We start from the raw sequence: 24,049 nt of genomic DNA, 5'->3' as shown, positions 1-24,049 counted from the left end.
CTGGCTAGCGAAAAACAGGCAACATGAACTCATTGAAAGTTGAACAGCTGACTGGTAAGACTGTTTTCTTTGGTACAGCTGAATCAGGCTGTCAATCACAGTTAGCCCCGCCCTAAATCATCCCATCATCATGTTTACTGAGAAAGAGGTCGGCTCATTTTCTCAGACGTCTACACAGTCAGACTTCTTTTTGTAACCAATGGAGTCGCATCGACTTCACAGATATGGTCATCCTAAGATTGTCAGTCATATGCAGATGTCTGTGTATAAAGATGATTCCTGAATATAGTCTTACCTGTGTTTAGCTTATCTGCTAAATTTAAACTGGAAGTTGCCCTTCCTTCTCTTTTGGAGACTTTTGAAACTGCTATCTAAATAATATTCAGTGGTGAAAGTGTTGTTTCCATTTATAGTCTGTTTGCCGACCAGAGGAAGCTAGCAAGGATGAAGCATATGTGGAAGGAAGCATGGGAAGAGGGAAGGAAAGAAGGAGTGAAGAGGGGAGGAAAGGTGTGATCAGGATAATTACAGGGTGTAAGTTAGTCAGCGAGCTCTCCCTCTTCTCCCTAACTTGTCTCCTCTGGTTTTTCATCTTTAACTGAACCTCCTCCCTCCTCCTCTCAGTCAGGGAGCTGATTGGACGGCCTGTCATGACCTCAAACCAAAATAACAACCTTCTGACATCACTTATAAGATGAACTCAGAGTGTCAGGACGTCCTCCAAACATCAAGCTGTCACTTAAATCCTCAACAAAGTCACCACGTCCTCTTCTTCAGATCATCTGCCTCTGTCTCTGGTTACCTGATTAGAATCGTTCTGCTAAAACAGCTAAAGGAGAAATGTGAGAAAACAGGGAAAACATTTTAGCTTTGTGACCCCTTAAAACAGCAATATCACCCTTTGACCTCTGACCTCTTCACAGGTTGCAGAAGTCGGAAAAAGTGCAACTAAAACTTGTAGTAAATATGAAAAGTGAGCCAAAATAAACACAAGCTGTGCAGCAGAAATGTCTTCTGACATCTCACGACCCTTCACCTTTACCCCCCAGTTTGTGAACTCAGACCATCAGCCCTGCATACAGAGAGTTAAAAACTCCGTCCTGAACTTCGAAGTCTCAGAGAGTGAAGGTTGTTCTTTTAGCTGATTGCATAACGTGTTTGGCTCAGCGTGGGGAAACCTCCCAGTCCAGCCTCAGATGCTCTCTCTCCTCCCGGCTCACACCTGCAGGCCGGCTCAGCCTGCGTGCCTGCAGCCCCTCACAGGCTGCATGTGAGGAATGTGAGACAGGTATGTGAGGAGGAGAGAGGATAGAGGGAGGGAGACAGAGAGCAGAGAGAGAGCGAGAGAGGGAGAGATTCCTTGAATTTTAACTGAAGCCGACAGTGCATGTGCTGTGTGTGTTTGTGCAGACTGCAGGTCACACAGAGTCCTGAGTCTGGAATGCATTTTGTAACACTGCAGGTGTTTGTGCTCTGAAACATCCAGTTCTACTTATTTTAAGGGCTCATCTGCACTTTTTTAAAAACAGTTTTATGCCTCATACAGATGCAGAAGTTGCAGGCTGTCTCTATTTTACATAGTCATCTCAGATCTCTTAATACCGGGCAGTGGCACTCTGTTGGTACACAAAGAAGATGTTCACTTCTCAAAGGATCTGTTTCCTTAACTCGTTCTTATCTAAGTCCTGGTAGCTCATTCAGATATTATCTAAGGCCAGGCTCACAGGGGAGCTGATTTATACCGGTCTGACCCTCCTGATATCAGAGGAGGAGTCTGGTTTGGGCCTTTGGCTGGTACCGATGTTTGGTCCATATTATCTGGAAATTTGAGGCATTTACAGATCCAATCTTTAACCTCTGGGACATCCGATCCAATCATTTTAAACATTTGATATGTAGTATTTAAGATTTGGATGGTTAAGCCGGAGCTGTACCCCATCTGCAAGTCTGCAAGGAGATGGAGATGCTGAAGGTGTTTCATGCTAGCCCTGATGCTAATTGGAGCTAGCACGCTTCTAATATTAAAACTGGCAGGCCAACACTCGCCTCCAGTTTTTGCTGAAGACTAGACGACCTGTATTTACATCGTCTCCACCTTTTTGAAAACTTCTTTTAATGAAACTCGACACTTCCTGTAGGTGTTTCACAATAAAAGCCTTCATCTGAATTGAGGGGATAATGTGCCTTTAAGAGCTGAACGTGTTTTAATCTTAAATTATAGCAAATTGGAAAGATATTTATGAACCAAGTGTCAATATGTCTACGCCTGCCTCTCAAAGACTCACAGTTATGGCGTAACTTACCCAAAACTAGGAGTTGTTTTTTTTGGTTTGAACATAAAAACTTTTTTCCAGAACTTGCACAAAAACACACACATACACACATACACACCCTCCTGAAGAGCACACCCTCCTGTTTGCAGAAGCACTGAGGAGGAATTTCACGGACGTTGATCCAGACCTCTGCTGCTGACTCCGGCCCGCCGCCGCCTGTCTTTGATCCTGAGCTCGCTCCATCGGCCTGAATGTGCGGCCTGTCTGTTTGAATCCAGTCAACACAGCTGCTCTGTGTACTCTTTGAACCGTCTTTAAACACAGCGATAATACAGTTAAATAATGTGGTTTTAAAACAAAGATCATCTGTGTGCTTGTGTGTGTGTGTGTGTCCTGCAGAGAGAAATGTAAAGCAGTTGGATGTGTGCTCAGTGTTGTGGGGTTTTAGTGTCTGGATTCATACCTTGTTTTACCTGCTGGAGACCTGCTCCAACATGTCACACACACCTGCAGGGGCGGGAGGGATGCATAAACACACACACACACTCACACACACTCACATTAGGGCGCCCTTCTTGTGCTCCACCCTGCCTTCAAAAAATACCAGAGGCAAATAGTCCATTGACAGATTAGTGACTGTTTTACAGGCAGGAAGACGTTGGTGTGGTTTGTGCACATGCTCACACACACACACACACACACACACACACTGAGACCCAGTGAAGCGTCTGTTTTGCAGCGTGCTGAAACAGATCACTCTTTCATGCTGCAGCAGGCAGTGTGTGTACCTTTGCTCCCCGCTGGTGTTTACCTCCTCTCGCTGCCACGTCAGATGAGCGGCTGGGCGCTTGGCTCGCTCCTCGGGGATCCTCGCCGCCAAACGGCCTGACTGTGGTCACTCCGCTCCGGGTCTGAGGAGGCAGAGACGACTGGCTGGAAGATTTAACTCACTACTTGCAGCTCCTCTGGCTGCTGTTTGGCCACGTCTGACTGTTTACTGGAGCTGTCTGTGCAGTTGGAGGATGTGTTTGGGTCTGAGGAGGCGCTCAGACTGACCTGACAGCTGAGGGGACACTAACAGAGCTGCTTCTGGAGCTACCTTGTGTTCCCTTTATCTCTGCAGCTGTAAAATGAGTGGATATCTTTACAGAGGAAGGTAAGGCTGTTTGATGATCCTCTGCTGAGTCACGGTGGTTGGTTTTCTGAGCGTGTGTGGTGGTTTTTTGTGTGCATTCATGAATAAAATGTGAATAGAAAAAGCCTCTCCCTGCAGTGAATGCAGAAAGTAAAAAGTTCTTTACCTCAGAAGGAAAAAGGACCTTTGTGCCGGTGTTACATAACGACTGAGGTCTGGACTCAAACAAGTGGAGCTCCTGGATGATGGGCAGCGATTGGCTGAGCTCATTGCAGAGTAAACGCCTGAATTATCTGTGCTTGATTTAACCTCTTGGAGCCTGACAGACTCAACAGTGTGTTTGTTAAACACGTTGTCAAAGGCAGAGAGCTTTTAGTCCTTTTTGGAGAGTTTATCCAAACAGTGTTTCTCTCTTTTACAGATTCACTTTTTTCCCTTTAAGTAGTTTTTAGGTTTCATTTCTTTCCACCCTGTCTGACAGATCCTTACAAAGTGTTCATCATCGAGTGCAGATCATACTGAAGCTGCTCTTTAAGATGTTTGCACTCAGTTCAATGTACAAACTTTGGGAGTATTTAAAATGTCCTGCCATCTGGAAAAAAGTCCTTTTTTTTAAACACTTTCCTGAAGTTCAGCAATAAAGATTTGGTGTCTGTGGAAACTTAAGGATCCTTACTACAGCGTAAGATGTACACGTGTGATTTCATAATGATTCACCCTCACAGTACAGTCCCTCCAGAAAATTCACACAAATTCAACCAATTGAGGCAACTTTTCCGCACATTTGATGATATTTCCCGCCACGCGTGAAGTCATCAAAGTCACTTCTTTGATTTTCAACACATTGATCCACAGAGGTATGGCGTAAAACATCGGAGGGCATCTTTTACTGGATCACTTACTCGTTACATGTCGCTGATTTCAAAGAGTCTCTACAGTGAGACAGTAATCCTCCTGTCTCTTATCAGTGCTTTTATACTGCTCGAAATAACGAGTAGAACAGTGTATATGTGATAAATAATGTATGTGTAGATTGTCTTTACTGTCATTGCATTTTTACACATTTTGTTTGGCGTCTTGTCAGAAGACAAACGGCTCGCTCAGCCAATAGGTGGCTTTGTTGGAGCGTTGTGCTCAAACATCACAACTTTACCTTTTGAAAAAGCTGCCGTGAAATCTTTGTGTGCGACAATCACAGAAACATCCTGGAGCGACTGACAGGTCGTCAAAGAGCAGTTTGTTATACGTAGAACATTCATCACGATACAGAGGTTAGTGTTCAATGCAAGTTAAAAAAAGCCTAGATAACCTTTGACCTGTTTCTGAACTCAAAAAAGTTATAGAAATGTATTTTTTAATCTTTAGATTTTTTCTGCTGTTTTGCGGAAACTTATCCATGCTTCCACGAGACCAGTCAGTGAGAGAGACGTCTGATTGGCTGTTCATCTCTTTGTATTTATTGTCTCTACCTGCTGTGACGGTTTAATTTAACCTGTTTGTGTAAAATTGCTCGACTAGTTGGCTTGTCCACTAGTTGTCCACTACTTGTCCACTAGTTGTTTTAGCTTGGCTTGTTGCTGCCCTTGAACACTTGAACCTGAAAGCATGCAGCCGCAGAGTCAAGCTGATCTTCATGTTTTAGACGCTGAAGCCAAAAATTGTTCTGTTTTTCTTTTAATGACATTACTGAATAAACTCCAAATCCACTAACATAGATGTTAATTGAGGGAGGACCTTTGGTTCTGTCTGAAGATGTTAAATATCGTCAAATCTACAGTTTCAATTCAGTGCTGGGACGATCTTACATAATACATGGGTCATAAAACGTGTCATAAAATGCACTTTAATGAGACATTTAAAGGTAAACTCAGGCTTCAGGGGGTTAGCTTTTTTCTGCTGGAGTTTCACTGGAGTTATGAAGCTTATGTCAGAAACCTAGAGGCAGTTTTGGGATGTGTTGCGAATGATTGTTGCACCAGCTTGTTTCGATGTTAACAGAGAGAAAGAGGTCTACATGACGAGAATAAACCACACAGAGAGCACACATGTTGTTCTCACACCTTTAACTCCAGCCTGCTGATCAGAGCTCTGGTGGTCTGCAGCTGTTAGAGGACTTTACCGTCGTCTACTCAGCTTCTATTGTCACACAGGAGGAAACATTTACTCACACCTCCTGCAGCTGTTAGCAACAAGTGGCTACATAGACACACACACACCTAGGTGGTCAAGATGCTGTTAAATACACTGATTCTACTTAAGCCTTTGATTAAGAGAGGATGAGTTGGAGCTCACTGCGTTCTCACCCTGACGTGAAGCTGCTCGTCTGTCTGATCCTCACTTTGGTTAATAAAAGAGGCCTTTACAGCTCGCTGCGATCTGCTTTCACTTAATCTCCCGCATTGATTATTCATGAAAGGCTCAGAGGACGTGCTAATGGGGAAGAGATCCAGACCCTGTTCCTCTGATCCTAAAAACATCCTCCTCACTGACCAACTTTAAAACTTTAGAGTAAATCTTAGAAGCAAAACCAGATTTTTTTTCACTCTATGAGGTAAGAATGAATCACAGAAAAAACACAAACGTTTAATTCACTGACCTATGAAGGATTTTCACTGTGCAAACCAACAATTAAAGGGTTATTCCTGTATTTTAAACCAGGGCTCTATTTTGGTGTCTAAATTACTAATATGTACAAAAAGCTGCAAAACAGGCTGTAATGGCTGCAACGTAATCCTTCCATTAATGAAATTTGTCGACAAAAAGTTCTTGTTTTTTTCACTGACAGGCTCAGATTGTTATTCTAAGTATCTGACAACATTACAGAAAGGATCCCTACAGAGATAGACCTTTTTGTTCAGGAAAGAAACTGCCACAAACCACTTTTTCATCACTCTCTTCATAGCCACCAGACGTCATTGAAAAAAACAGGGTTTTACTTAGCAGAACAGGGGAGTTCCTGGTGAACTTCTGCCTTGACATTTGAGTTGTTTTGTGATCTTGTGATTGTAAATTGTTAATTTGGAGCCAACACAATATTTATGTAACACACAATAACCCACACAAGCTAACCGATTCAGGCAGCGGTAGACAAGAAACTACTGTCCTCTAAAAGGTAAAATCACTGGTTTTGTCAATGGAGTCTGGTGACTATGAAGAGTTCAATGAAAATGCTGTTTCTGGTTACAAAAAAGCATCTTACACTTCCAATAAAAGGTCTATCTCTGTAGGGATCCTTTCTGTAATGTTGTCAGACACTAAGAATAAAAATCTGAGCCTGTCGGTGGAAACAACAAGAACTTTTAGTGAACATATGACGCACATTTTAGTTCAAATATTCCATTGCAGCTTGTTTTACGGTAACTTACACCCCCCAAAAAGTAATAGATATTGCAGTGGTTTAAAAATACCAGAATTACCCTTTAATTTCACTCTATAAGTAACAAAACCTCTCGGAAAAGTCGTGACCAGTTGGTGGGAGGATTTCGTGGCCTCTTCCTCTCTCTTTGTTTACTGTGTCCCAGCTGCTGAGTGATGGCAGTGTGACTTAAAGCATGCGCTGACTCAGTCTCCACCAGTGTGTGAGTGTGTGTGTCTCTGACATGTCAGTGGGAAGCTCCGCTCATCATGGACTATTTTTGACCCTCTGTGCTTTATGAGAATTCACCACATTTCCAGGGACATGTGAGGCAGACAGGACACCAGCAGGTAAGGGTATAGGCGGGAAAATAGTGAGAATAAATCAGGATGAACAGGTTTCAGTGCAGGTATGAGGCTCGGTGTGTGGCTGCTGGTGGACACATGGGACTGTGTTGAGTCTGAGGGAAGTGGGCTGAAAGCTGTGTCTTGTTTCAGGCACTGTGGTGCAGAGAAACGGGCCCGGCCCAAGAGCATCGGACCTATGATGGGTGAGTACATGTTCTAAAATGTTTAATACTCTGATCCATACTTCACTCTTTGTTTAAATGTTATTACATGTTTATTTATCCAGTAAACAATATAAACATCTCATTACAGTTGTTCCACCCTCTGCCAGTTAAAAGCTCCCGTGTTGACTCATTAGCTGTTTGTATGAGCAGTCTGTTACCACTGTGACTCTATGAATGACTGAGTGTGTTGCTAACAGCCACCTCCTCTTTATACGGTGGTTGTGTAGGCGTGTGTGTTCTCTTACTTCATATGTTTGCTTGTTTGGCTACATTCAGACAGCAGCAGCTGAAATGGGTGTTGATTTTTCGAGCTTATAATTTTCAAAGAAGTTTAATTAAAAAAAAGATTTAATTTGGCGCTAATGCTCTGAGACACCAACTAATTTATTTGTTGGTTAAATGGAGAACCAAGTCATGCTTAAAGTCAGTACATAAATATTTATGTAGCTATACTTTATATAAAAAGTCTTAAAGATTAACAGAGATCTACTTTAGTACTTTAATGGACATCTTGTATCTCTAACCTGCTGTTAGCTGTAAATGCTGCACTAGAAATAATCTGGAATAAGGTTATGGAAGTATACCAAGCGAGCGCTTTCCCGATAATTTCTACATAATACAGAAACATTTTTAAAATGTATTTAAATATCAAATATAAATCAACCTAACCTTTGTGTTCTTTCAATTTGAAATCGTTTGATCAAATGCAGGTTCAGATTTCCCTCCCTGTGTTTCTCTGCTTCTGCTCAAACTTCATGCACTCAGATATACTGCATCGTGCTTGCAGTGGCTTCAGCCTTTCTGCTTCTGCTCAGGCTGCTTGTGCACGCTTGGATTTCTGCTCCGCTCGAGGATTCTTTCATGCAGCAGCCTTTTCAAAATCCCTGAAACAAAGGAACGCCACGTTTGATGTTGACCTTTGACATGATCCCTACCTTACTGTGGGCACATTTGCTTTACTTTTAGAGCGCCCAGTGTCAGTGGTTAATGCACTTCCCCCTGCACAGAGATATTAAATGTAATTCCCTCGCTGTCCACCTTTGATTTCAATATAAAAGGAGAGTTATTTAAGACCATATAGACACCAGTGTCCCTTTTTTTGCTTAAAGCTATAATAAGTAGGATTTTAGAAAAATGACATATAGACTTTTACAAATATAATACAATATAAATCATCACTTATGGATACACATGTGTTTGTGAGTGTGTGTGCAGACCCTTGTGAGACCCTTCCCTCCGGCGGTTATGGTGCGTTCCATTTGTACTGTAGGTCGGATTTCCAACTCGGAAAGTCGGAAGAACCTCACTAACCCCGACCTCTCCGTGCATCAACAGCAAATGAAAGCTGTAGTATGAACTTTTTATTATCACGTCTGTCTTATTTGTGTCTCACTGACTCGTCGTACACACAGTACTGTCCAATTTCTATCTGTGGACATGTTATGGACCTCATCATTAGTATGCTAGCGCAAAGCTAACGGGTGGTTAGCATGCTAGCGCTAAAGTAACTGTCGGTTAGCATGCTAGCGTGATGCTGTCGGTGATAGCTCGGTGGGGTGGGCGTGTTTTCGCACGAGAGAGTGAGAGTGAGCTTCTGGTGACGAAGAGCCCAGGAGGCGGGGCCCAGTTTGCATGTGTAAGGACAAATCCTACTTACTACACCTTTAAAGCTACTTCTAACAGTAGCTGTACCGCACACTCGCCTTGTTGGTGTTCAGGATCAGGAGTTGACAGGAGAGTATTAATCGATCAGTCAATCAATATTTATTTATATGGTGTAAAATCATAGCAAAGTTATCTCAGGACACTTTACAAAAAGAGCAGGTCTAGAGCGTACTCTCTGTTATATTATTAGACCCAACATGAATCCACCATGAGCGAGAAACACTTCAAGACTCAGGGTGCCTCTTTAATAAAGATAGGGAAATAGCCCCGTATAGGCCTCATCAGGGGGGCTTTCCTCTGAGATAAAAAGATGGAGGCCAATCTCATGTGTTTGTGTACAGCCCTGGAGTCAGGATGCCGTTAGCCTAGCTTAGCGTCAAAACTGGAAACGGGCAAACAGCTAGCCTGGCGCTGTCTAAAGTTCATTAATTCATCTAACAACTGTAAAACTCACATTCACATGTTGTCTCTTGTTTTTAAACAGACAGACGGTGGATGAAGAATAATTTTTCACTGTTAAAGAAATCCAAAAATGTTTCAGCTTTTCATTTTAGGCTCGACATTCAGGGGTGGTTTGTTTGAGAGGTTGGGATTAGAGTTTGGATTTAGGGAACACGTAAAAAAGGGCCTCACAAGTGCAGCAACACAACATTATTATGTGTGTTAGCATGGTTGTACTCCTGCGTCATCGATATCAGTGTTGTGTAACGTTTGGTTCCCTGGCCTGCAGCAGTTAACGTCCCAGGCCTCCGTCCAGAATCCCTCTACCTTTATGTTACAGAGCAGCTTTTAATAATATTTAATGTGCCGCAATTTTAAAGAACCGTCAGAAATCTTTACGCTGCCAAAGCTGTCTTGATTACACCCCCTGGGATCTGGCTCTCCCACACACACACACGCACACACACACACTTCTATTGGCCGTGCGTTTGAAGGAATAAAACACAAACTATTGTACAAATCCCTCCTGCGTGGAGTTTTCTGGAAACGCTCCCGGCCTTTTAGAGAGGATAAGTTTGGCTTTGAGACGTCTTAAGACCTCTGGAGGAGTTTCAGCTGGACAGGAATACACCGTGTCGGTTCTGTGTGTGTGTGTGTGTGTGTGTGTGTGTGTGTGAATACAGCTCACATACTCAGGTTTAATGGGGTTATAATAAGGCGAGGGCTGATCAGGACGTCTCAGAGATTCGACTCAGAGAGTCCGGAGGTGTTTATATGTCAGCTCTGACTGATGGCTCTCAGTAACACAGGAACATTTTTAATGTTGCTCGTCAGAATTTAAGACAATTTTTGTAAATATTTGCATAAAACAGAGATGACCAGACAAACCTAATGTTTGTGTACTTTACTTAAAATGCGCCATAAACAAAAAGAGGTTGTAATATTTGCTTGTTTCAGAGCTTTCAGCTGTAAATCCTGGTTTACACTGACCTGTCGAGCTTCATTTATTTGCCAGAATAGACGAGAAGTGAAGGAAAACTTCTATAAAACTTACAGTTTTAGGACAAGTAACCAACCTTAACGGCTGATTAAGGAAATGTGATTCAGTCCCAAGCTGAGAGGAGATTGGTTTAGACACAAACATCTTTTTCTTTAAATAACTTTGATTTATTCTGACTGTTTCTTTTTCTGTGCAGATTTCTCGTGTGATGAAACAGACAAAGGCCCACCTGTACAGATGCACAGCCTCCGAGAGTTTGAACAGGTAAGAAGTGTTCTCACCTTGTCTTTCACATGTTGTATGATGCAGATTTAACAGGAGCTGGCTGAGTTGATGGACACGTTGCAAAATGAGGCTCCATGGATGTTACCGTGGCGCTGAGTGTGAGTGTGTGTGTGTGTGTGTGTGTGTGTTACCGGGCTTGTCTGTGCTCTGTGGTAATCACTATGTAGGTGTGTTTGGGAAGATGATGTGGCAACTGAAACTCTGCATGAGTCAAAGATCTTCCTCCTCTTCTCTCCTGCTGTTACTCCACAGCTCCTGTCGTTCTGTCTCTCATACCTGCTGTAATGCTGCTTCTCTGATCATGGACACACCTTCGCGGACAGTAAGAATGCTGCAAATCAGGGTTTTTCCTCCTTTGCCTCCAGTCTTTAAACAGATGATTAAAAATGAAAGGGCATGCTGCTTCAGAGGTGAGGAGCACCTGAGGAATAGTCCCTTTAAAACTCTGTCACATTCATTGTTCTACGTGTCCTGCTGCTGGCATTGTCGGAGGCTTTGACTTGAGCTCAGAGTTTTGTAGAGTTGGAGGGCAGAGGGTGTGAAGACAGCAGCCCTGGTCTCTTGTAAGAATATTCTGTTTATTCGACCTGTCCATCGCTCTTGATATGACGTCACCTGACTTAAACGGCACATCATAACTATAGGGAGGATGACAGCATTCTAACCTGACGCTAAAGACGCACCTGACGCTGCAGGGTCATGGTCCGGCTGGCTAAACTCAGTATTCGGGCTGACAGATTTGTGAGGCTCAGGATGACTCTCCTGTAGATTTATTCAGCTGTTTGACCTTTAAAGACAAAGAAAAAGAGGTTTTTATTTCTTATCTCATCTCAAACTTTAGATACATCTCACCATAACTTACTTTTATCTTAAATATGGCTCACAAAGACCGACTGAGTCATAAAAAGATGTCTGCATAAATAACCAGGCCCACATACGCAGACATATTTTTAGAAGTTTGAATCAGGCACTTTAAATGAAAAGCCGCACAGTTAAAAGTCTGCTGTGCACTTTTTCCTTTTGGTTCTGCTTCTGAGCCGGAGTAATGGATTCTGGGAGCTGAGCCAGGTGCATTATGGGTCTGATATAACTCTGGAGGTGCTTTCTGAAATTACCCTGCTCCCCTTTTAGTGAAGGGCAGGAGTACAGAGGGCAGGGGGAGGTGCTGGTTGTAGTTCAGATGAATTGATGAGGAGAGATCGGGTTGTATCGGGAGAAAGGTCGGATGATGTGAAATCTGAGACTGAAGCAGGAAGAGATCAGAGCATCGTTCCTGATTCAGACTAAACAGGATTTATAGAATCAGGAGGGAATATTTTGCATCACATCTCATTTACGTCACTTAAACGCCTTCTTTTCAAACTTTAGTACAAACAGTTTGCATTAAACCTACATGTCTTTAAGGCTCTGAACTTGCAGATCTTCCAACCTGCTGAAGTCTAAAATAAACTGTGCAAACGTTCACTGTTCCACTCAGTAGTCTTCGCTGACTTCTGTCTGTCTGCTCTTTTATTGTTTAGAGACATCCAACAACAGCTGCTCTCTTAGCTCACTCTCTTTCGTTTGCCTCCTTAGTAAGAGTCAACATCTTTTTATTTCTCTACAGATGTCTGAGGAACCTTTTAACTACCTGTAATCTGTCTCTAAGTTACCTGTTCTTGTTTTTGCTCCATTTTCTCTACATCTGAGTGATAATAAACAAGTCTCAGGTCATTTGGTCCAAGTCTCAAGCAAGTCTTGAGTCATTTTTTCTTGGGCAAGTCAAGTCGAGTCGAGTCACTTTTTTTCCACCCAAGATCCAGCCATTCAAACTTATGAACACACTCGATTCATTCGATTAATCGTGTCAAGGCATGCCTCAAGTCAAGTCGAGTCTCAACTCATTAATTTCTTTTGTCAGGTCAAGTCGCAAGTCGACTCGAGTCCAAGTCACCAAGTCTCAAGTCCACATCTCTGATAATAAACAACAATTAGATGTTTTTTAACACATAATAGTTGGTTTGCAGTTTGAGTATTAAGTATTTAGAGTTTCCTATCTGAGATAAGATAGGATGAAGTAAGTTTGTTTCTGTAATTCCTCTCATAGACCTTTTAATCTCAAGTCTCAAGTTAGGAAGCTTTAAGGCTCCAGGAATCCAAGTTGCGACGTGCCTGAATAATTCAGCAGGACAGGGAGGTTGTTGTGGCTCAAAAGGTTGTCTATGTTGTCCATTAAATCCCAGGGTTGGTGGTTAAATCATCGGCTCCTCCTGCGAGTCCAGGTGTCCTTGAGCAAGATACTGAACCCTGAGTTGTTCACGACAGGCAGGCCAGCGCCTTGCAACCACCATTAGTGTTTAAGTGTGTGTTAATCAGTCTGTTAGGGTACAAATCAAGACCATTTAACATCTGTAGGTTGTTTTTCTGCTGGCTGGTTACAGTATTTCTCTGCAAGATGAACACTGATCTGCATCCCTGGCTGTTTCTTATATAGGTATACAGCAAATCCCCCTACAAGAGCGTATATACAGCATATAGCATCATAGAACCTCTGCCAAAGACACACACAACCTGCAGGAGGGGCTGTCAGGATAAAGACCTGTCACTGCAGGAAAGCAGATAATTGAGGCCTTGTTTTTGCAGACAGAGTTTCACATGAGCTCCTGAATCTTAATGCTCTAACATGTTAGTGCAAAAATAGGTCGAACACATAAATTAGACGATGAATCTGCCTGAGGAAGGACGCTTTAAACGAGGTAAAGAAGGCAAGAAGCCGTAAAAGCACAGACCTGCAGAAGGCTGTGTGTGGACGTGTTTAAAGCGGCTGAGATTTTATATTTGAATTTGTCTTTTTTAACCAGTTCAGGTGTGACGTCTTTATGTGTGTACAATGTTGCACCATGTAGCTGCTGTATTCTTTGACAGAATGTGCACACCAGCTTAAAGAGGCTCAAATCTTAAAGCTTTGTATGTTCACAATGAGGAGATATTTCCCCCTGAAGCGCTGCGGTTGGAGGTAGAGAGCCGAACTCTTGGCTTCCTGGTTCGAAGCTTCATTAAAGCGTGGAGGCAGCTTTCCTTTGAAGTTCTCCTCTCTCTCCCACTGAGGGATGAAGGGATGAGTCATGCTATACGCAGACGTGCAGCGCAGACAGCAGACAGCAGACAGGGAGGGACCTTAAACACTGGCTTTGTATGGAGATGTGAGGAGAAATGGATTGCTCATGTTGTGTGTTTGAAATACAGACGAAGACCTGCAGAAATCCTGTTTTTCTCGTCCTTTTCTTTACCAGGATTCCTGAAACATACAGCTTCCATAGGATGTTAATGAGTGACAGAAAGCTGCTACTAGATTGTTAGCTAGCTCATGACAATTGAAGAGGAATATGTAACTTTTTTCCCGGTCGTCCCGCCCTGCTGTGCTGTGATTGGTTAGGAAATCCAACAAGTCAAACGCAGGATTTTAACCCAGGAGAGCGCCGTATGTGTCGGGTGTGAAATCAAACATTTGAACCCAAACAACGAGCTTCTCCTAAAGCTAACCAAGTCGTTTTTGGTGCCTACACTTGAACGAGTACGTGGTGTTTGAAGCGTCAGGTGTAGGAAAGGATTATGGTTTGGTTTATAACCATAGCTCGGAGCTTTGGGTTTGACCAACAGAATGAGATTGCAGATCTGAAACAAGTCTCCTCTGCAGGGTGTCTGAGCTCAGCCTTAGAGACAGGGTAAGGAGCTCAGACATCCGGAGGGAGCTCGGAGAAAGGAGTGTTACGGCTGTATGTGTCCCTTTTCCCTACCTGTTGTGTCTACCCAGCTCAGGTGATTGCACAAAGAGGTGCACCTGGTCTTAGATGCTTAAAAAAAAAAACACATCTGAAGAGAGGCTCCTGGAGTGGGGACCGCTGTTGTTGTTGATTTTGTTGGTCTTCAGTCCTTGTCCTTTAATAAATCCCACGTGTTTAAGTGTTTTAAGGTGTTTCACATCGTTACTTTTGGGTTAGGTTCGGAATAACCTTAGGACAAGGAGCCGGTTGAGGTGGTTCGGCGTCTGATTAGGATGCCTCCAGGTCGCCTCCCTGTGGAGGTTTTCTTGGAACGTCCAACCGGGAGGACACCCTAGGGCAGCTAACTGGAGGGGCTGTTTTGCTGGAGAAGAGCTTCCTCACAGTAAAACTCTGAATCAAACTTAAAGCAATGAGTGTTAGCCAATCACAACACAGTAATACCATCCAATTACATCGCAGCTAGGTGGATGTTTGCTAGAGTCACTGTAGTTAGCATTTCTCATTTGTTTCGTGGGTCACTCCAACACTGGACAGTTTTGGGCCTCTTCTCTGTCAGCTGTCTCGGTGTCCATGCACTCACATGTTGTGTGATGTGTGTCACGTCAGAGAAAGGTGCCCTGATGTTGATGATAATGTGTTGCATATTTACGTTGTGTGAGATTCTGAATACCTGTAAAGAACAAATTCCCTATAAGTTCCCTCTCTGCTTTTCCTGTGAGAAGATGAGTCATGAGTCGCAGATGCGACACCTGATTTTCTGGATCACACGGGGTCCCTCGGTAGTGAAAAGTAGGGCTTCTGATAACATTACAAAACACGATGTTCTCTGTGATGAATGTTCTCTGTCTCTGCTTCAGAAACTGGAAGAACTGGTGCGACACGATGTAAACCAGTATGAGATCTTCAGTCGCCGGAGTTCAGAGTTTGATTTATCTGAGTTCCATCTGGAGCGAATTCAGCTCAGAGTCTCAAACTATAACAAACGGAAACGAGCGATTCTCAATAAGCAGCAGAGACACAACAGTCAGAGTCGTGTCTGAACAGTTTCCACTCTCTGACGGAGCACATTAAAGCTTGTTGACCTTTCTTTGAGTTTTACATTAAGTTCTCCTGACAGTGGAAGCGAATGTTGCTCCTCTCAACTTAATAGAGCAGTGTGGGTTATTGAATCCAGGTTATGACTGTGTGTGTGTGTGTGTGTGTGTGTGTGTGTGTGTGTGTGTGTGTCCTCTCTCCACATTTGCGTCAGTTTAAAGACGTCTGGTTGGAAGAAACGTGAACCTGCCAGAGCTGCGTTTGTAGCTGTCAAACATCCTCGCTCTGCCGTCCTGAGGTTTCCCAAAAAAAGGAGAAGAATCGGCCAATCAGAATGCTCCTTTCTCGAATGGCCTTTATTAGTCCGCAGGAGAAATTGGAAGCATATGGCTGCCTATAAATGTGAATTCAAACCGACCGCAGAGACACTTAGATTGATAGAAGAAGGGGGAGGATTGCGTATAATTTTGGCCATTAAAACCTCAGGACAAATTAGGGCTGTTAATCTGTTATTTTGCCCTCGGTCTCAGCGTTCCCCTCTCAAAAGCCACACTCGCTCTGAAAGGTCTGTCAGAGCTGGATTACCATTACCACACGTCAGTAATGGATCCTGTATGGATCAGTATGGCGCAGAGACCAGACAGAACTCTGGATCCTGCAGCCGACAGCGGCGCTGAAGTGAGCAGGAGATTAAAACGGCACATTTCTTTTAATTCCCTTTATCTCCAGCGTCTTTTATCTCCTCCTAGCTTCTTCTGCTCTCCTAGTTTTTGTTGTGGGGTTTGAAAATAGGTCAGAATACTGTGGGAGTGTGTGCGTGTGTGTGTGTGTTCATGCCTCCAGCTGTTGGCACTGCTTTATGGAGCTGATATCTGCAGCTCTGCAGAAGAACACTAGAAACACAGGAGCAGGGATGTTTGGTAACAGGAACACACAGAAATGTTCACCTGACAGATGATGCAGAAGATTTGAGGCTCTTTATTTAGCACAATGTCAGAATCAGCTGCGTATTAGTCTGAATGTAGCTGCCTGGTTTTGTTACTTGTTACATTTCTACATACTTGCCAGTTAAAGGTCACTTGCTGCTACCTGCTAATCAGTGCTAACATATAAATAAATACTGAGTGTAGAAACAGTGTGTGAGACGTGTTGGACGGTCTGTTAGTCCAATAAAGCACACACAGACTATCTGTCTGATATTTACATGAACAAATCTCCAAAAGGCTCCAACAGCACAAACACGGCCCAGAGGTTACGTTCAGTGACTGAGTTAGCTGAGGGGACACCTAGCAGACAGCTAGCAGCTCCCAGCTGTCACTCAAAGAGGCCACGCCCCTAATGCTGCATCACTTTAATATAATGTAAACAGGTGAGCTGTATAAAGATTCTCCCCGTACAGTTGTCATGAATAGAGAAATGAGCTATAGAGACCCAAACTGTTTTTTGTACCAGGCTGTAAACATGTTTATTTCTGCTGTAAAGTTTAACATGGGGCTCTATGGGGACTGACTCACTGCTGGAGGCAGCCTCAAGTGGACACCAGAGGAACTGCAGGCTTCATTCATTAGAGACTCTCTCTGAGGCACTGGAGCAAGGTGTTGTTCGGTTTTGGCCGTAGATTAAAGGATGAAGTTTTGTTGCCATGTCGATTTTTTTGAGACATGAGGAGATAAAAGCGTGTTAGGAAGTCAGAGAAAAGAAATAAATGTGCAGATGAGTTCAAGTAAGCCACAGATATTAACAGGGCAGCTCTGATGAAGCGTCGTACGAGTTTATAGCGTAGCTGTCTGACCTGTACAGACAGAAACAAGCTGACTCTGGAGGGCTGTTTGAAATGAGACGGAGAACAGAACATATAAGAAATGGAATGTGTTTGGGACGTAGTCTTTAGTCTTCAGTAAAACTTCTAGTAGTATGGGACCTCAGATTAAGCTGTAGAAACAGAACATGTTCAGACTTCTCTCCTTACTTCAGGAAACACCATCCATACCCACTCTAGTTCACTGATATTGAAGTATGATACAAATTTCCTCCTCTTGGGTTCTCTCAAATCTCCCACTAAGAATAGATATTGATGCCAGGTTGTCTGTCTGCGCCCTCTCTGACCTACACTGCAAAAAATCCTCCGTTAGATCTGAGTCTCGTGTTTCTCTGTGAGCGAATACATGGAAAGAAGAGGTGTTAAGAATACGTGTCTTTCTATCTAGTTTAAAATCCATGAAAACAGTGAACATGTTGATGCCAAAAATACTTTAAATCATACTTTCTTTGTGTTTTTATATCTATATATATTATACTCCACACATTTTTCCTCATGTAAAACTAAATATGACCTTCTCTGAGGTCATCTTTAACTTCTGGAGGCTGTTGGTTAGCTAGCTAGCAATAGCAACATTCAAATCAAATTCCTGCGATCACTGTGTCCCGCTTACCTTTCCTGTTTTACTCCCATAAATGCCACGATAGGGGCTGGATGCTCTCTGATAGGCTGTTTGATCTCGAGTTTTATTTTAACTTATTGGCCATATGTAAACGTAAAATATTTTTCATTTTAATGCAACACTTCTTATTGTTATCCTGCAAACATTTACAAACAAAGCTTACTTTACCTCACAAATCTATAAAGACCAGAACATGAACAGTAAAATATTGCACAGATGCCTCACACCGATATTTCACACAGATCCCCCTTTATTTCCATAAATGTATGACTGCGTCTCCTCTCTGTTCTTAATAAAAGAAGCAGATTTTGGCAGGGTGGTGCAGAGTGTATTTTTTAACAGTGTATCCGGTGGACGAGCTGATGAGCGCTAATGGACGTGCTGACAGTCAGGAGTCGGTTTTCACCGCAGCAGCACTCAGACGAGCTGCGGATCGATACGGCAGCTCATCTTTCAGAGCAGCCAGCCAGCAGATCTGCTCCAGAGCAAATTAACCGTGCTACACGCACACACAAACACACACGCAAACACGCACAAATAGACATGTCCTGAATGGCTTTGTTTCTGGATGGGGATGACAATAGCTGTTCTTCATCACATTGCTTCTTAAATCTTTGGTATGTGCGCGAACGCAGACGCACAAACAACATTCAGTGTGTTTTTGTCTTCTGTCACATGACGGCGCAGACGTCCCGTCTTTGTCAGGAAGAAGTGAAACCAACAATAACTGCAGTTCAGCTCTAACACATATGTTATATGAGACCAGAAATCTGCTGTTATTATGAGTGATGTTATATTGCAACCTATCGAGCACAGGAGAATACTCCAAAATGTTTAGCCTCTCATAGTCGCTCATTTCTGCAGCAGACTGAGAGAGAACGGCAGAAAGGAGATCTATGTTTCTGTCGTGCTACGTAGGGGAAGTGATTGTGGAGGAGAGGGGATGCTTGTGCCCTTGTTATTAAAATTACACATTTGAAAAGGTTCATTTCTATGGAAGCCCTAAGCAGACATGCATCCATACATTTTATTTCCTCTGTTTTCTCGTGATAAGGAGTCATTCCCGGTTGTTTTCTTGAGATCTCGATTTCAGTTTATTTTGGAATAACAGCGCTGCACCACGGTAACGTCAGATGATCATAACTCGTATCCTCAGAGCTGCAAAAGCACCAAACAAACACAGAAACAGGCTTAACTCAGCTTGTTAGTGTGGGCGATGGCAGCATGACATCCTGCTCTGTAACATCGCAGTGAGCAGCCTGTTGTTCTGTTTTCTACATCGACAGAAATTATCCCGTTATCACGAGAAAACCAGCTTTGTTATCTCGAGATAGAATGATGCTAAAGTAGTAATAACAGAAGGTATTTGTGTAAAAAAGTAGTTGGTGAAAGTTAAAAGTCGTCAGTATCTGAAAACTCTCCTTGATTACAGTAACAAAGATCTTTGACGTGACTCCAGCAGCATGTTCGCTCTGTTCCTCTTTAAAGGTCCTAAAAGGAAAAATTAAGACAAACTTTCACTGAGCAATTAAAGTTTAACAACTACCACGATGTATTTTCACCACAACCATGTTTGCATACAAAGCCTCATAAAGTTGTCATCAGCATCCTGCAGCATCTGCAGCTCCTCACAGGAGTCTGCTGAGTTCACGCAGGCTGCTCAGTGCTGCACTAGCGCCACCACCTGGAGACGGAGAGAGAGGTGCTCTGCTAGCTTGACTCTGTTAATTGATCCCAGCCGCTCGCCATAAATCGGATCTCCTCTCCAGCGGGTCAGAGACGACATACTGATTTGATCACAGAGTCGGTCATGGATGATAATTGTTCATTGATCTGCTGTGAACATTAACGTCACACTCTGCTAACACCTGACGGATCGGAGCTTTAGTTCTGACGAGCTCGTGTCTCGTTTTGTTCCTCGAAAGTCTCGAGGAACGTCACGTATGTTGGTGTGAGAGAGACGTCACACGGCAGATAATCATCCTCAGCACCTCAGCCTGGTTCCTGTGTGTTTAGTCTTCTCTTTACGATGCACCGTTTGTTCCAAAGCTCCTCTGTGTGTGTTTTTCTTATTCAGAAGGAATGTATGTATTATATTTCAGCAGCTGCCCTCCCCTGAGCCCACAGATCATGTGGAAACACTTACAAACAAAAGGCAGAAAAGGAAAAAATAAGTATTTTTATGAATCAGTCTTCTACTTAGTGGCAGGCCGGATCCTGCAATTACCCTGACAGGAGAGACAGGCTTTAAGTTCAGGGTCAGAGAGGCAGAGAAACCACAGTTTGTCTGTGCGCGCTCTGACCGATCACCTCCTCAGGAACACTTCGGATGGAGAGGACACTGAACACTAGAGTGACGTTAACGTGACGGAAAAAATGGATATGGAAGTTTTGGAAATGGAATATTTTCATCAATCACTTCTGACACTTGCACGGGGTCACAGCAACACAGAACTGTAACCAGTGGCTAAAAGAAGGATTCTCAGTGCATGCATTAAAACGTCTCTTTGAGTCACTGAGTGCGTAAGACAAACTTCACAGCAACGCTGGAGCGCAGCTGGAGTGAAGAGGCTGCAAAATCTGAGCGTTAATAAACCCAAAACGCCCGTTTCCCCCAAATAATATTTAACTTCCAAATAGATATTTTTGTGTTGACTTCTTTATTGTGTTACATTAAATCATAATCTGTTAGAATTTCAAAATAAGGTACATGGTGATTTACAGGGTCTTTAAGGAACTAGTTTAGTATGAAGGTATTATTGGTGAAAAAGGTTTGAGTGCAAGGAAACAGAATCTGTGACTTGTGGGGAAGATTCGAGCAGTTGTAATTATCGATTTGTATTTGTGTTTTAAAGGAACACAAATAATTTCCTGAGAAATTATTTTACATACATTGAACATTTTTTGGTTCCCATTCAGATTTGCAAATATTCAAATTTTGTCCACAACTTCACATTGTTTGATACAGGTGCACAAATATGTTTTGCACCAAGTATACTGCAACAATTGGAGCAAAAATGTGAGCGTGTCAGTTTTTTAATCTGTGACTTGTAAAATAGAACTTGTCCACTTGTAATTAAGAATTTGTGAATGTGTAAGTGTTGTGTTGTGTTTGTGGAGAGAGACAAAATCTGCAAGTACACAACTCATACTGACACACATACATAGTTTCATAGCTTTCATAGCTTCATAGTTTAGATACATTCCCTGTTCTTGTTCTGTTGCAAACAGTTTAAAGATTTAAATGAGAAGAAATGAGCTTCACAAACTGAATGTAATTATTTTACTATAAACATAAAGTTTCACTCGGCGCTCCCCCTCCGAGCTCGGGAGCCTTCACTTTGTGATGCTTTTGTTTTGTGTGTTTTTCTGGCGCTCATCTTTCTGCAGCTCTTTTGCTGTTAATGCATCTGTGAGTGTTTGTGTGGCACGTTTCCATTGTTGTGTTTGTTTGAAACGTTTGCATGCTCTTTGACCTTTTCTTTGTTTCTTCCATTTATTCTGATGAAAATCTATCGGACCGGTGTAGTGCATTTGCCCTCGTCAGCCACCGTAGTTCTACCCCCTGAAGAGAAAGCTCCCCATCTGATCAAAATCAGTTTGTGTGTCTAAGCGTTGAACAGTCGAGGCCAGGCTTTTAACTCAGACAGTTTTGGACGAACACTCAGAACAAAACGTTTCGAAGGCCAAAACACACAAAGGATATAAAAACTAATTCTGCAGCTTAGAATCCAGGGAGAGCCGGCTCGTTGGACTGAAGGTTACCCTGCAAACTGCAGAAGAGTTGGCGAGTGTGACGCGCCTCGATCACAAACAGCAGATTCATTAGGGAGGAAATTGAATGTAGATTTTTACAAGGCTCTTTTGTATCTCTCACTCTGCTGTGATTGTTGGTCGGTGTGTTTCCCATCAGCCGGCTGCTTGTTGTAGCTTATTACTGCAGCTCTGACTGATGCTCTCCATTTGTTATTGTTTTACAGCGTCTCTCTGCGGGCTGCTTAATGGCAAGATCTGTGTGTAATCAAAACCATGCACTCTTCTCCACCCTCTCCTCTCTCTGTTCTCCGTTTCTCCCACAGATACTTTCTGCAGAGTTCTGTCTTCCTCTCTCCCTCCTTTAAATCTCTTCTTCTCTGCTGGGATATCTTATAAAAGGTTGTGAAAGAGCGACATGTGCAGAGCAGATCACATACCAGAGAGAGCTCACACACTTGCCAGAGAAAAGGGAGGAAAAATGTTTGTTTGAAAAAAAAAATCTGAACTTGGAAGCGTTCTTTACGCACCCATGTGTCATCATTTATTTCTGATGCAGGGTTCCTGGAATCAGCGCGTTAGACGGGGGCGTTTCTCCGCCGTGCTTCAGGGACAGGTGCTTTTTGGTGAAACCTGCTGACTTATCGGTGATTAAGGGAGAATTTAAAAGGAATAATTGTTAGCAGAGACGGGAAAAGGAAGACCCGGAGCAGCGAGGGGAACTCCTGATTTTCATCAGCTTCTCCTTCTTGAGACTTTCCTTCTTGTCTCTTCCAGTCTTTATCACTCCTCCATTTGTCCTCATTTTCCAACACTTCTTAGCAGCTTCTTTTCTTACGTGATGAGTCTGCACGGCCTTTCAGCACGTTTTAAACCCTGATTGTTTAACAGAAAGCAGAGAATTTATTTAAGTGTTGTGTGTGTGTGCACGAAAGTCTCTTAATCACAAACCGCCCCAAATGCTCACCAGAGCACCAAATGTGGATTAACGTGTGATTAAAACAGTGAGCAGCTTTTTATTAGGAAATCACTGAGCCTTCATTCAAACCCATATTATGTGGTCAATTTTTCTTCTATTGGTGGGAAACAGTGTGCTTAAAGCTGAGACAGACAGACATGGTATGGCATTCAGAAAGTACTAAGAGATGTATTTCACATTGTGGCTTCCAGCAGAGATGGCAGACGGTTGTGAAACGTTGTGCTGCAAGCAGCTGTAAAGTTTAGACGGCACCCGCAGATCATGTTTGGCTCTCTGCTCTGACTCTGTGATGCACGCTGCTGTGAGAACAAATGTCCCCTGAGGATCATACAGACAAATTCCTAGATACTAGATAAAGTGTGACACCCTCTCAGACGATCCTGTTGAGATTATTTCCCATCATGCACCTGGTGGGGAAAATGAACGACAGAGCAGAAACTGAAGCCCTTTTGACTGCAGCTGTTCTTGTGTGCTCAGTGGTTCATGCTACCTGCTGTGATTGACACCTTAACGTTAGCTGGGTTAGCATTGTGAGCTAGCTTACTTCCTTACCACAACAACAAACTTTCCCTGTTCACAGGAGCTAACCGCCGCTGTGCGAGCACTGTTTCCTGCACAGCAACCAGGGCGCCACGTTCAGTAAGGGCACGGTGACAGCAGCCCTCACGTGTCTACTGTCTATCTTGATTGCTGCTTTGGTGCTGGAGAGAGCGCTCCTATTGGCTCTTGACAAAGTTGAAGTCGTTGAGCTTCACTGTTTGCACGAGCCAAGACTTAAAAATCCTGTTGATATCAAACAATATGAGTTCATCAGAACATCAAGATTAGAAAACGACTTAATTTGTGACCTTACACCAAACCACTGCAATGACATGAACGTTCTACAACCCCAACAGACTCTTGTGATTTCAGTCGTGCAGAGGAAAACTGTCTGTGACACTAAAAGTTCTTGTTTTTTAAAGAAAATACCTTTTTTCTTTAAAAGAAACCTCTCTTCGCTCGTGTCTCTCTCTCCTTTAACAGCCCGGGCCTGAGTGCCCTCTCCGTCCTGTGAAAGCAGTTTCTCTGCCAGTGAAACATTAGAATTGAACCATCAAACTAAAGCCTCGCTCGCTGCCTTCACCCCCGCTGGTTGACGCTGAGTGCATCTCCAACACAGCCTCTGTCCAACACGTGTTCACAATATGACGAGTGAAAGGTGAAAGCAAGCCGTTTGATGGGCTGTGGATAATTCCTGCACTGAAGTCGTTTGTGCTCATTTATACAGAACCGTCACTGATGGGAATTAGCGTGTGAATAAATGTAATAGCAGGGCTTAAACCTTCAGGTAAACAAACTGAGGGATGCTCTTG

At 43.1% G+C, this 24,049-nt stretch overlaps 1 protein-coding gene across 1 annotated transcript in view; it reads left to right on the top strand.

Annotated features, from left to right (window-relative positions):
- The window catches only part of pde4dip (phosphodiesterase 4D interacting protein), a 90,246-nt gene that overhangs the window by 3,465 nt on the left and 62,732 nt on the right, over positions 1-24,049 (top strand). Inside the window, exons 2-3 of the mRNA XM_069679487.1 lie at positions 7,261-7,313; positions 10,637-10,704. Of these exons, the coding sequence (XP_069535588.1) occupies positions 7,307-7,313; positions 10,637-10,704 (75 nt within the window). The 5' untranslated portion in view covers positions 7,261-7,306. The remainder of the gene's footprint in view (positions 1-7,260; positions 7,314-10,636; positions 10,705-24,049) is intronic.

Source organism: Semicossyphus pulcher, unplaced genomic scaffold (assembly GCF_022749685.1).
Source record: "Semicossyphus pulcher isolate SPU_LCO1_2020_fin unplaced genomic scaffold, fSemPul1.0.p SCAF_4, whole genome shotgun sequence".
Lineage (NCBI taxonomy): Eukaryota > Metazoa > Chordata > Actinopteri > Labriformes > Labridae > Semicossyphus > Semicossyphus pulcher.
The sequence above is the reverse complement of the archived record's forward strand: the minus strand, read 5'-3'. Positions and strand labels throughout refer to the sequence as shown.